This window comes from Lepidothrix coronata, unplaced genomic scaffold, assembly GCF_001604755.1.
Source record: "Lepidothrix coronata isolate B3197 unplaced genomic scaffold, Lepidothrix_coronata-1.0 Scaffold129, whole genome shotgun sequence".
In the NCBI taxonomy this organism is placed as follows: domain Eukaryota; kingdom Metazoa; phylum Chordata; class Aves; order Passeriformes; family Pipridae; genus Lepidothrix; species Lepidothrix coronata.
Genome location: NW_016690309.1, coordinates 2264269 through 2278500, shown reverse-complemented (window position 1 = coordinate 2278500; position 14232 = coordinate 2264269). Strand labels below are relative to the sequence as shown.

At 46.4% G+C, this 14232-nt stretch overlaps 2 protein-coding genes across 2 annotated transcripts; one reads left to right on the top strand and one right to left on the bottom strand.

Moving 5' to 3' along the window:
* Positions 1 to 486: 486 nt before the first annotated feature.
* On the bottom strand, positions 487 to 3786 carry MCAT (malonyl-CoA-acyl carrier protein transacylase). The gene is made up of 4 exons (XM_017826628.1): positions 3340 to 3786; positions 3115 to 3202; positions 2757 to 2974; positions 487 to 2404 (listed from the first exon to the last, which is right to left on the bottom strand). Exons 1-4 carry the CDS (start codon positions 3784 to 3786, stop codon positions 1982 to 1984), a joined length of 1176 nt encoding a protein of 391 aa, XP_017682117.1. The 3' UTR covers positions 487 to 1981.
* Positions 3787 to 3963: 177 nt separating this feature from the next.
* Positions 3964 to 13174, top strand: TSPO (translocator protein). The gene is made up of 4 exons (XM_017826622.1): positions 3964 to 4055; positions 8837 to 9037; positions 11629 to 11767; positions 12438 to 13174. Exons 2-4 carry the CDS (start codon positions 8850 to 8852, stop codon positions 12612 to 12614), a joined length of 504 nt encoding a protein of 167 aa, XP_017682111.1. The 5' UTR covers positions 3964 to 4055; positions 8837 to 8849; the 3' UTR covers positions 12615 to 13174.
* Positions 13175 to 14232: the final 1058 nt, after the last annotated feature.

Below are 14232 nucleotides of genomic sequence, written 5' to 3'. Positions count from 1 at the left end.
TAGTGAAGACAAATGCCAAGTCAAGTCAGATTTAGGGGTGTTGAGGACTGTGCTTCCTCTCCTTAATGAACAGTGCCCAAATGCCATCATGACCCCAACTGCCCATCTCAGAAAATCCTTCTGGGAAAAAGAAAAGCAAAGCTCAACTGGACTATTTCAGGAGACTGATGCACTGCCCATTTCATCCCAGAGCTGTGTGGGACGACTCTGCTTTCCCCCCACTCTTGCAATCAAGGCTTTGAACCACAAGAGAGGGGATGTTCATCATCCAGCACGGAGCAAAACACAGTCCCGAGGAACAGAAAATCCAATCACGTGAAGGGAACAAGTGAAACACAAAGCAAACAGCATCCAGGTCATTCTTCCCACTAATTAAACAAGGCCCCCAGGATGCAGTGTTCTTAGGATACAGACTTCCCTTCAGCATCACACACTGACAAAGGCACAAAGGTTACCTAGTGGTCTGCAAATAAAGATTTCTAGCACGATTTTTCCCAAAGAGCTTTAATTCTGGGCAAACTTACAACAACATGAAATAAAAAAAAGAAAGAAAAAAAAATTACGGTAAGAACACTACAAATAAAAAACATTTCTCCATCTTGAAAATTCAAATAATTAAAAAGAAAGTATAGAAATTTTAAAACACTGTACTAAAAAAAAAAAAAAGTGCCACCAATGGGCCATACTCAGTCCCAACTATCATAAAAGCTGGTTTGAAAGTCACTAACGTTGCATTTGGTCTTAAAAGGTGTAGTCAGAAGCTTCTAACACAGCACAGTCCAGCCTTTAATAACATGAGTGGGATTTAGTTGCAATATTCTAACCACCTATTGAAAACTTTGGGATGCTTTACTGAATAAATGACACCTTACCTGTAACGTGGGAGCCTTCACTGAAATAATTTTCTTTGCAGTGACCCCAGCCCTTAATTGTCAGCCTCTAACAGTCCAGTGGTTAAGCTGACAAATTCTTCTGTGTTTCACTAATTGTTAATGTTTACAGGTGTTGCCAAAAATGTGGAATTTGTGCTGTAAGGGCAGGCACAGCTGCCAACTGCAGCTCACAAAAGAGCTGTTTAATGATACAGTCCACTTAGCAATAAGAATCAAGGCCAGTGCTTTTAATTCACCCTCCCTCCCAGGACAACCTGCTGCTCTCCAGCTCATCATTTCCTGCTGCCAGGAAATGTACACATTTTTGTTGAGTTTTTCTTTTTTTCTTCCCCCCAGTGAAACATTTCTTTGTGGAACTTTGCACAACCAACGTGGCGTTGGACAACTGGAGGGAGAATTACTGTAGGCCAAGAATGGTGCACCCCAAAGCATTGAAAAGAGCAAGAAAAGCTTTGTAGTTTATTGACAGTTTAACCTTAAGAAAATCACGTTTTTAATAACATCTTCTGCATTACTCGGCTGCTGCCTGGAAATATGGGAACAAAATAGAAGGATTTTACATAGATGAACATCCCACAAGTCAGGTGAGTTACAAAACAGGAACATCAACCAGGTGGATCCTCTAAATGCACCCTCGAGCCCAGAGAGAGCCCTCCACAACTCAGCTCATTTCCACCCCTGTATTCGTGCAGAAGATCCCTGCACCAGACAGCCAAGGCTACCAACTTTAACTGGAATCCATGCAAAAACAAAAAAAAAAGCATTGGAAAAGAAAAAAAAAAGGTAAAAAAAAAGAAAAAAAGGAAAAAAAAAGGAGAGAGAAAGTTGCTTGCAGGATGGAGGCCAAACAGTGTTATTTGGCCTGTTTGCCGACAGCTTTGCAGTCCCAACACAGATGGAAGAGCCAAACTGTGCTCTCCCCTTCCACACCTGAGGCACTCAGAGAAGGAAAACGTTCATTGCAGTGAAGCACATGGTGCTCTTTTCATCAGGAGAAGCCACGAACGTTTAGGACTTCTTCTCTTGGGAGCACAGAGTTTTAAACCAGAAAAAAACCCAAGTTGCGTGGATTTTTTTCAAAAGGTCACTTAAGTCTCTGCTGCTTCCTCATCTTCCAGAGCATCCACGTGTTTATATTGTTTCCAGGCCTTTAAATTACATTTTCTGAGAATGGCTCCCAGTTGATTCCCGGGCCCCACTTCGTAGGTGTAAGGGAATTCTGTTCCTTGTTTCCTTTGGTACACCGAATGCATGGTCTGTTCCCACAAAACAGGTGACACCACCTGCTTCACTAACAGCTTCCTGATGTGCTTGGAGTGCATGTACTTTTGGCCATCAACGTTGGAATACACACAGAGCAGCGGTTTCTGGATCTCGATGGATTTTAGGACTTCGGCCAAAGGCTCTACTGCTGGTTCCATAAGTCTGGTATGAAAAGCCCCACTGACTGGGAGCATTTTTGTACGGGTAAAATAGTATTTTCGGGCATTCTGCTGCAAATACTCCAAAGCCTGTAAAAGGGAGAGAGGGAGAAAGTGAGAGTCTTGCAGAACAAAGGTTTTCTCAGTCGCCCCACAAGAACCACCTCATCAGACTTATGGTGATAAAGGGATTCCTCTTCCAACCCAACAACTGAAAGATCTCCGCAGGAATTCTGCGTGTCCTAAAAGAATCACAGAATCAACTAGGATCACTACAATCAACTGAACACGTGCTGGAAAAAAACCCCACTTTTTGGACAAACTAAGGCCGTACATAACACCCACGCAGAAGTGCAAAGCAACAGTTTTAAAAGAGTGAAACGCCAAGTTCAACTGAGGAATAGTTACTGTGAAGCAGCAGTTAGTTATCCCGCAGCAGTACCTGTATGTGTCCTGCAATGACTCTGCTGTCCGGAAACAAGTAGTTCGAGACCGTGCACACGGGGTTCTCAATACCCAGCGACTCACAGTGTTTGCGGGCTTCCAGGCAGGCAAATTTGTAATTCGCCTCTGGCCGGCCCATAACCGAGAGCATCCCGCTGGGAACAGCCTCGGCCGCCTTCTGCATGGCCTCGGCGCGCACCTTCACCGCGTACAGCGCTGGGGAGAGACAACACGGGCGGGTAAATTAACGCCTTAAAAAAAAAAAGCGTCCCAGCGGGAACACGCCGGGAAGGGGCTCGCGATGCTTTTGGGGGGGTGGGGGGTGGGAGATCCCCCGGGGAGGGTTCCAGAGGCACCTTCGGCAAAGCCCAGCGCTCCAGCGAACACCAGCGCCGCGAACTCGCCCACGCTGTACCCGGCGGCCGCCACGCAGCGCTCCACGACCTGCGGGACACAGCGCGGCCGAGCCCCGCATCAGCCCGGGGAGAGCTCCCGGGGCCCGAACCAGCCCAGGGGGAGCCCCCGGGGCCCGAACCAACCGAGGCGGAGCCCCGAGAAGCGCCCCTTTCCCCCCCGCTCACCTCAGGCCGCTGGTGGTTGAGCTTCTCCACGGCGGCCAGGGAGGCGACGAACACGGCGGGCTGGCAGTGCTGGGTGCGGTCCAGCGCGTCCCGCGGCCCCTCCAGGCACAGCGCCAGCAGGTCGTAGCCCAGCACCTTCTCGGCCAGGCGGAACATGTCCCGCACGCCGGGGTAGCCCAGCAGCCCGCGGCACATCCCCACGCACTGGCTGCCCTGCCCGGGGAACAGCAGCACCGTGCCCTCCCGGGGGCACCGCCGCTCCCGCCTCGCCGCCGCCGGCGCCCCCTCCGCCTCGCCCGGCTCCACCGAGCTCTGCAGGAGGTCGCTCAGCGTCGCCCCATCGCCGGGGCCCCGGGAGCTGAGCCGCCGGCCCGCAGCGCCGCGGAGGCCGCCGCGCCCGCTGCAGCCAGCGAGCCGCCATGGCGCCCACACGGCCCGGCCGCCCATGGCCAACCCGCACGGGGCGTTGCCGCGGCAACGGGGCGGACCCGCCTGAGGGGGCAGCGAGGGAGGGAGGGAGGGAAGGGAGGCCGGGAATCGGGCGGGGAAGGAGGGATGGAAGGAGGCCGGGAAACCCCGGCACTCACCGCCCGCGCTCCGCCCGCCCAGCGCCGAGACCCCGCCTCGGGGCGGGAGCAGCGCGGGCGGTGCCGGGGGCGGGCGCTGCCCCAGCGCGGCACAGCGGGAGGAGGCGCGACCGGCGGCAGCGGAGCGAGGTGACCGCGGTGTTCCTTGGGTGGGATAGAATGGGATGGGGTGGGATGTGGAACGCAGCCGGAGGGTCCGCCCGCCCCAGCCCCAGCGCGGGTCCCGGCGGCTCCCGCGGCACTTTGGGGTGGTTTGTCCCGCTCCCCGCGGCCGGGGGGATCATCATCCAGCAGCCCCCGCCGGATGCACACACGGTCCGCCGGGACCCCGGGGCGGTTTATCCGGGGTGGGTTTATCCGGCGGTGGGAGGGACCTGCTCCCCCGGGCAGGACGGGACACCCGGGATGGAGGCGCCGGGACGGGGCTGCGGCGGCTCAGGGGCTTGGGGAAAACAGCCACGGCTGCTCCGTGCCGGCGTTTGGCGTGGGAAGTGCTTAAAAAAGAACTTAAAAAAACAAAAACAACCCCCCCCAAGAAAATAAGGAAGCCCCTTATTAATTTTTATCCGGCGTATGAGTTTCCCAGCGGTTCGCGGCTGCCCAGCCGTGCCCGCGGTCCCCGTTCCTCCGATGTGCGGCTCTGCCCTGTGCCCGTTCGCTCTCTGCACTCGGCAGAAGTTTTCGGGCTGCCCTTAATAACTAAAGGCCTCTTCCTTCGGTAACATTTCTTCCTTCGGTGACGTTTCTTTAAGGCTGAAAGAAAGGGCTTGGGTTTTTCTTCTGAATTTTTGGGTAGTACTCGCAAATCAGCGCAAAACGCTCTGTGATACAATTCGAGTGTTCAGTGGCAAGATTATTTAAAAAAAAAAAAAAGAAAGAAAAAAGTGAAAGTTGCTGTGCCAGAGTTGCAATTGTGTAATAACTTTGCATCGTGTAAAGGTTATGAAACAGTGTCAAGCATTGAGTCAGAGCAGCTCAGTAAAAGAGACTTTTACTGTGTTAGTACAAGGTGGGAGAAGGAAATGCATCACAGGGGTCCCAACAGCAAAAGGGTGCAGTCTGTGTGTAAAGCATTTGAGACTTAGCAGTGGTGATGGATTCTACCCCATCAGAATACCTGGCAAGCTGAAAAGAGTCAGGCCTAGGCAGCACTTAAACCAGAAAGATCCAGGAGAAACTTAATTTTTTTTTTTTAAGAGAAGGTGTGGATGATGACGAAGAAGAACCTACAGCAGGACATTGGGTGGCTGTTTGGAAGAAAGGGGTGTTTTGTCTGCATGCAGAGGGTTTAATGCAAACAGACGTAGGGAAAATTAGAAGAGATTGAGCAGGAAATGGCAAATTATTGCCTGGGAAGCTTTTGTTCCAGTATACATTTCAGTTCCCTGTATGTAAACCTTCAGTAAATCATAGATTTATTTGCACAACTTGTGCTCTGCCACTTTAAAAGAAGTGTGACCTGGGCAGTGAGATTTTCTGTTTCTATCCCTACACCTTGCATTATATTCTTAAATAAACACCATTGTTTTCAATTAGAAACACTTATTATAAACATATATTGTACACTTGTTAGATATATTATATAACATTTATTGTTTGAAGTGTCACTGTTACTTGGGATTATGTAGCAAAGAAAAGGCTACTTTTTTTGTGGTAGCTGTTTTCTGTGTCACAAACTGTGACATAACTTTGGTTTTAGTCTTGCAGTTTCCCAGGACTTAAAGCCCCAACACCCACACATAGTTTATCAATATAAATTAAGCAAGTTGAACGAGTGGGGTTTTTTCCCCTTTGTTTCTCCTTTTACTTTTTGTAGCTGGAATCAACTTTGGGCAAGTGAGATGTTTTGAATACCTAGAAAAATTATTGTATGTAAAAGCAGCCTCCACTGGACTGCTGAACCTGCCTGAAGTCACAGAAAACGGGCAGGATGATGAAGAATGTGTTGCAGAGCAGAGATAAGAAGTGGAAACAGAAATAAGCAAGTTAAGAGCGTGTGAGAAGAAAATATTTCCAACTGTGGTGGTTCTTTCAGACAGTACCTGCTGGGTACACTGCAGATACCATCTACAGACATCCAGGTTTCCTCAGGATGGAAATCAGGGTGCAAGAATATTGTGCAACTCGCCCTGAAGTGAAGCTGGGATAGGATTGGGAAAGTAGTTATTATTTCTAGGTTGTGTAATCCTGATGCAGCTCAGAGGGGCTGTGTTAGCAAGTCTGTGGTGTGTAATTTATCACCAAGTCGTTTCAGAGTATCAGCAACACACTAAAAGGAACTAAAAAGGCTGAGGGACCTCTGTGGTTACATTACTTTCAAAAAATGTACTGGGTGTTCTATGAACCTCTCACACTGCACAGGTCACCAAATAAATGCCTTAGCACTGACAGAATGCACAGGCTCTCCACTGCATCCTTGTTTTTTACTTTCTCCCTTGCTAAAGACTCACATGAAGTAACCAGAGACAGACAAGACACAGCTTCTTCCATAACCAGCTAGTGTGTTCCCTGAGTTAACTACTGCTTTTTGTGGGGAATTGACAGTAGTATTTAATCTCTTGGGAAATGTAATTAATCAGTAGTAAGAGTGGTCAAAAGACTGGGACACCAACATTCAATTCAAGCTGGTAAGTCCAGTCTCTTCACTTGAATTTCCTCCCCTTCGCTGTTCACGAGTGGCTTCATTTTTCTTGTTTCTTTGCTTTGTGCCTTCCCTGTTTCTATTTGCCTGCCTGGTTTCCTCTCTCCCATCACTTAAGGATTATTTCAGTGCATTCCCTACATCATTTCTTCACTAATGACTGCAACAGAGCAGTGTTCAGCACTCTCAGTTTACACAACACTTTCAGACTTTCTTCCCTGGGGGGAAGCTGACAGAACCCCTGACAAAGTCCAGTTGCTTAACACTGCAGGAAACCACCCTCCTATTGTTACATCCAAATAAAACATAAACTCCTTTGGGTTCTTGCTTACCACTTTTTTACAAAATAGTATTTGACAGCCACACAGGAGCTGCACAGATGACAGCACGTGTAGAGAACTAATCCTGGTGTTTGTTCTCCCTGTAGGCAAAGCACAAGCAGAGGGTTAAAAATTGGTGAGATCTTATTAACTTTAAATTTAAGATGCACCCTGGTAAAAAGCAGGTCGAATCCATCAGGCAGGAGTATGACAGCAATGAGCTATGCAGATTTTTTCCTCTCTGCCTTGTCCATCCTTCACCCAAGACCCAAGTGATCCTGTTCTCTCCTTCTCCCCAGCCTTAGTTATGAATTCTTCTGTGCTTAGTTTTTTTCAGCCATTCATTCTTTTGTCCTGTTTTTGACCTTGTATTGCTTTGTCTGCTGCCTTTTTTGTGTGCTTTTTTATTAATTTTTGGCTTCCCCCAAGGCCTGACCACAGCCCAGCCCCTACACACCCTTTCTTGTGTGCTCCTTACAACCTTTCTCATCCCTGCATGCTTTACCAGCCCCTCCCTGCTCTCAGTTTTGCCTTCCAAATTCTGCTCTGGTTTTATCACCAGGATTTCTGTTGATCCCGTGGATTGTGGTCCCAGCCACTGAAATCTCTTCAGTAGATCTGCAGAGCTGTGTGGGCAGAGCCCTGAGTACAGGGACAAAAACCAAAATGCAGGAGCTGCCTTGCTGGCCAGGCTTGTCCCTGATCCCCAAACAGAAATCCATCACGTCAGAGCTGCCACAATGCAACAAAATCTGTGCTCCATTTCCTACCAGTTACAAGTAGGATTTCCTCTTCCCCAGTCCCTGCCTCCTCATCCCAGCAGTGCTGACCTTAGCAATGGAAGTTTTTAGATGCAGGGAAAGACAAGAGCCAAAACAATATCAATATGGCACTTCTCTATGACAAGCCTCTGCAATGCTTGTTGCTTTAAAACTCTTTTATCCCCTGGGCCTTCCACAGGTGCTCTTTCCTCACTGCTGCAACCTTCCCTTCCTGCTGCCTTAACAAAGGAACAGGAATTGGGTGGATTTGCCTACTTCATATTTGAAAAAAACAACTTTTCAGTCCTGCCCTTTTTTACTGTAGCTCTGATCTGTTTACATTTCAGTAAACTAAACACAGCTCTTCTGTAGCACTTGGCTTTTGGCCAGAAAGTCTGCAGTGAAGCTTCTTCCTCCTTCCTTGCTCGCTGTTTTTTCCTGCTGCCTGTGCTCTTAACTAAAGCAGCCCGGCCCAGCAGAGCAAGGCAGTGCTTAGTCCCACTTCTGTAGGTGGATTTAATCCAGTTCACTTTCCGGGCTGCAGCTGATCGAATGCTTCACGGAGGAGCCACAGGTGGGCTCCCCATTTATCCGCTGAGATCTCCTTGTTTACAAAACATCATTGAAGTCGTTGCCTTCTCATTGTCCGGTGTTCCTTTTCAGAGGCAGCTTCTCAAATGTCCATTACTACTTCACAACCCTCTTACAGGCCCCACTGAGCATCCTCAGCAAGCTTTTGAGGCTAAAAACTGCAGCACAACACATAACATTATTTAGCACGTGCTCTTTTCTCACTCTTGGCTGTGCCTTTTCACTGAGTGAATGGGCTTTCTGGTGAATGCAGAAGTACTTCTTACTGCATTTTTTTATTTTCCAAGTACAGCTCCTGTCATATCAAACTGCTTTATTCCTCTGGCATACTTATGGGTATGAAATAAACACCCTTAAGGGATATTTATGAAGGTAAAATTCAGTAATTTTAGTGGACACAGCTGAGAGAGAAGTAAAAGGTCCTGCCACCCCCATTCCCAATTCACAGGAGTGTTGTCCAGTGAAGCTGGAACAAGGTCCATTAATTTCTCAGTGACCAGAGTAGGCTGTGGATCAAATCCCACACATGTACATCTTTTAAAATCTGCTAAAAATGGAAACTTTTTGTGCCAATCAACATGTTTGGTTTTGTTCCAGGTTCACTGTCTCCATGGAAGTGGTACCAGCCTGGGCCCCAGCAGTGGGGTTCACACTCCTGCCCCATGCAGGGGGATTTCTAGGAGGCACTATAACCAAAAAGGAAATCCCAACGTGGTATCAAACTCTGCAGAAGCCATCCTGGTGTCCACCTAACTGGGTGTTTGCTCCTGTGTGGGGAACTCTCTATACATCCATGGGGTATGTTTTTAAGGCACTTCACCTGATCTCAAAGTTCCTTACTGTGCAATGCCTGACCAGAGAACTATCACTGTGCTCCTGTGGCTCTGTGTTTGTAAGAAACTGTGTCAAGCTGCCTGTTGGACGGGTAGAAACCTGTTTGGGGAGTTGTGTGTGGGTTTGATGGGACATTTTGTATGCACAGGCATCCACATCAAAAGCAGGAGGTTGAAAAGCTGCCACTAATTTGCTCTCCTCGTTCATTCTGAGGGAGAGACCTGCCAAGCTGCAGCACTGGGATTTCTTCTAAGTATGTCCTTCAGTAGTTTTAGGAAAATTAAAACCAAATAAATGTGAGGGGCAAGGAGGAAAATTAGGATAGAACTGTTCTAACAGAGCTCAATTAAAACAAACCAAAATCAAAACATACATGTCCTCCCAAATAAAACTTCCAGGCTGCTAAACTGTAAATGCTTGAAATCACACACTGTCTCCTTTAAATCGTTTTAAATACCTGACAGCACAGCAAGTGCTGTCAAATGAACAAGGAATCACAAGGCCAAGTACCATTCCCACAGGAACCATGAGAGATTAATAATACTGTATTTTGGCAGTGTGACTGTTACTTTTAATATGATGTAGCAAAAATATTTGTAGAGGTGGGTTGTCTCAGGAGTTTGGGAAGTTTTGATCCTCCTCCCTGCTCTAGAAGCACCAACACCACGAGCTTTGGTGTAAACTGTGCTGAGCTGTGCCTACCAAAGTTCATTATGTTTTTTTCTAGCTCTCAAACACACATTGTTGCTAACCCAGTAATAATTTTTGGGCTGTAATGTGCCTGTTTTGGCTCACCCCACCCATTTCTTCCACCATTTTAAGTGACTTGTAGTTTGTGTATAGCATTGGGTTAACTATACAAACTCTCACAGAGACCAGATCTTCTCCCAGTGAACATTACACAGTCACCCTGCAGGTTATCTTAAATACCAGACCACCTGTTGCAAAACACATTCCATTTGAATCAGATCATTATTGTCCTGTGAATAAAAACATGCCTTTTATCAAAGAGACAAGAGCTGGGTGGCCTTCCCAGCTTCCTTCAAGGTGACTGCACAGTTTGAAACCCTGTTCCTGGATTCCTCATCATAAACCTGGGTGTCAGCTTAAAAACCTTGGAAAAAAAAAAATCCAAGTTGTCACAGCTTATCCCTTATTTTAGTAAGGAGAATCAGCAGAATCAGTGTATCAGAAGGTGGATGGTCTCAGTTCTGTACTGCACATTTAGGTCAGTGAAAAGATCACACTTATTACCAGGCTTTTCTCCTGTAATCCACCATGCACACACACATTCCTTAAATGATCAGGACATTTCATTCCTTCAGAATTCCTTCTACTTAGGAGACTGTTAAGTTTCTAATGCTTACCCTGCCCCCTCCTTTCTTTTGCTTTTATTATTCTCTGCAATCAAACTGCCAGAATATCAAAGCTGCATTGTTCAGTCCCTATGAAAGTAATGGCCAAGAAGCAAGTTTGGGTCACTAAGTGGGCTAAACAAACAAACAAACAAATCCTTCTTGTATAACCTACCGATGAAGACAAACTCCTTCCAATTACTCCCGTGGATGTTTGTCTGCTCCTGAAGAAATAAGTCCTACAAGTTGGTCTCCATTGTTGCTCCACTGCCAGGAGAAATACAAATGAGCCCTGTGCTGTCCAGTTCAGTTCACAGCCTGTATCAGCTTCCAATTCTGAAACAATTCAGGATGTTGGTTTTTTATCCAAGGGATTTTACTGTAGTTACCTTGAAAGGCTGTGCAGTCACTTGGACTGAAATCTAAGTCAAATGAGCAAAAGAAACAGTCTTAGCTGGTGAATGTTCCCTGTTCTACTCAGGCTTCTTCAGTGCAAAAATAAACTTGACATTAGTAGAGCTCCCAAATCCTGTCTTTAGCAGCTTGTAAGGTCCCTCCAGTGAACTGTTCTTCTGTGGTATTAAAATCTGTTCAAAATCTTTTGGGAAGATCTTTCAGTAGCCAGGATCCTGCAGACAGGAGGGTGCTGGGTGCTCCTCGTGGTTAATTCCACAGTTCTCCTAAAATCTTTGTTCTCCCCACCTTTGTCCCCTCCCTTCCAAAAAGTGACTGAAGGGTTCCTGCTGCTCTAATACCATCCTTCCCCATACTCAGCTGTGCCTTGGGATGCCACTCAGTTCCTATTTCTCCAACATTTATTTCATTCACTTAAAAACTTAGTGGGTCATGATTTTTTTATTAAATCTTTAAAGCACCATCTCCCAGGACCGAAATGAAGTTTCTTCACTATTTGCATCTTAAGACTTGCTTCCATCTCAACATTCTCTTTTGAGACTGAAATGCAGGAGGTCATCTCACCTAGAAGTGAGAACTCTGGCAGGATTGGGAATTTTTCTCTCTCCACGTTGTTATCCAAAGCAGTTGGTCCACCCTGTGCTTTCAGTTGCTCTGCCAAGTAGTACCTGTATATGTACTTTTTCCAAATTAATCTATTATTAATTATTAATCTCCTTCATTTGATCAGGAATGTGTGGTAGCTTTTCCAACCAGTGCAGTCAATTCCACCTTCTCTCCCTACAGATACGGCTCCTACCTGGTGTGGAAGGAACTGGGAGGCTTCAAGGAGAAGTCAGTGGTTCCCCTGGGTCTGTATGCAGGGCAGCTGGCACTAAACTGGGCATGGACCCCAGTGTTTTTTGGAGCTCACAAAATGGGATGGGTAGGTGGAAAACTAAAGTTTCTTAGTCAAAGGCTTCTACTCCTATTTGCAAGGTGCTCAGATGAAATGTTTGTGTCACAATCATGAGCCTGAGTACAGAAAAAAAGGCTTGCAGAAGTTTTCTAAAATTCTCTTTAATGCATGCCAGCAGCCACCTGAGAGGATTTGCCTCTCTAGAGCATCCTTAAATGTATGGATTTCAAGCAGCTCTTCCAGCCAATCTTTGGTAAGGGCTCTGGGTGACTAGAAAATGGAAACATTTATGCCCTATTCTCGGGCAAACAGCAGCGATAAGAAGCTTATTATTACAACATTATTCAGGTAATCAACAGCCATTTGAGAAGAGACTCATTTTCTGCAGTTCTCTGAAGAGAAAAAGCTTGACTCAAAAATAAAAAAAATAAAATATTTGCCTGGTTCTCTAGATATACAGGAGATGCTGTAACAGGGGAAGACTTTGCAATGCCCTTTCCTGTACCTGTTACATCATTTTATGAGTTGAACTGATTCTTAACTCAGCAGAGATCTGGTTTTTTATTTTGCTGACTGGTTTTCTGAGAAGGAATTAGCTCCCAGGGGGACAGAGCCAGGTGGGAAGAACCACACAGAGACTGCAGAGTCAAGGAAATGCAACGAGGGAAAACAACACTGACCACCTTCTGTGTTTCAGGGCTTGGTGACTCTCCTGCTCACAACTGGGACAGCAACAGCTACAGCTGCTTCCTGGTACAACATCAACAGAACAGCAGCTTATTTGATGGTTCCTTATTTAGCCTGGCTCACCATGGCTTCTGCACTCAACTATCGGATCTGGAAGGACAATCCCAGCAAGAAAAAACCTGAATAACCAGTGTTTGGCCAGAAAGATTGGGGTTTTTTTCCACAATAATTTTTTTATACATAAAAGTTATGGCCTTATTTTATTTTTAGCTGAACTACTCACACCATTAGTTTGCTAATTACAAGCTGACAAAGCAGTACTTGTCGAAACTAATGTGCCTTTGCCAGGCAAGTCACTGACTGGGTTTTACAGCAAACTAAAAAGCGGTGTTGATTTAAAAGTACTAATGCTACATTGTGACAGCATTATATTTTATATGACAGCAGCACTTTTAACTGTTACCAGAAATAAGCAGGAACTCCACCATGTTCAGAGGAAGAAATCCAGCCACATACCAGCCCAGCTTCCAGAAGGGTGCTCCCACCAGTGACAGGGATGACTGTGGCCTGAATCTCTCATGTTCACCACCAGGCACAGTCCCACTACAGCTGCCAGATATTTGTCTTCTGGTCATTGTACTCTGGAAACATTGAAGACAAGCTTTTTTTATCAATTTGTGCCTTCCTACTCCGAAGCAAGGCACATCCTACTGTCAGCTGAATGCATTAAACTACATGGAAAACTTACCTTCTTCCTTGCTTGTGTTGTTTTTAAATTGTTTGGAGCAGAAGGTAACAGGACTTTATCTTAAAGACAGCCCCTTTATCTCTTCTCACACTGCACTGGGCAAGACAAAATAGGAAACTCAGAGCACCTGTGGAGAAACTGTGAGGCCCCACCTTCCCCTTTAGATCCACAGGCACTTCCTTACGTGTTTTCAGATCCTTTGAAGGCATGAAGTGCCTTTTGCTCTCCTACAAGTGACAAATACATCTGAATGTCTCCTTACATCCATCAGGATATCCTACATGACAGCCAAACCTCTTCCCTGCACTGGAGGCAGTCACACCACCTGTGTTAAAGCACTTCACCACGTTTCTTTAATCAAGTTTACTGGTCCAAAGCAGTCCTGATTCATGAGCAGGAGGCTCTGAGCACCACTTCTGGCTGTGCAATCCAATTTTCCTAAGTCCCAGATGGTTTATTTCTCCAGCCTGTGTTCCAGTCAGTGGGAAGAAGTGGGTTTCTGCAGACCAGCCTGAAAGAGCCTAAAATACCCCTTTCCCTTCCTGATCACGAGGGATAATGTGCTGCATATTCACAAAGTTTGGAGCAAGGCTTAGAACATTTATACAATTTTATAACTATACTCTGCTCTCAAAACACATCCTGATTGCTGCAAACTGGCTGAAATAATGACTATCCACCCAATATTATATGTCCTGACAGCAGGATTTTTTTGCAACCCTAAATTTCAGCCAGTTACTCTGATCTGAGGAAAGAAGACAGATTAGGGATAATTAACTTCAAGCTGACACCCCACTCCCAAACACCTCTTCCTTAGGGCCTGAACTTTGAATTCCAAAGACTGCTTGGGCTTCTAGGAGAGTTTTCCAAATCCTTTTCATTCCTTCAGGCTGCTTCTGCATTCCTGTGCTGCCCTTGGCACTGCCTCCTCCTTACTGACCCCTTCTCAAAAATCTGATTTTTTTTAAAGATGACAGCCAGCATCCTTAAAGGGTTCCTAAAACCTGTGGGTTTGGTTTGCCTCTTTTTAAATACAAAAAATGGGAAGACCCTTAAA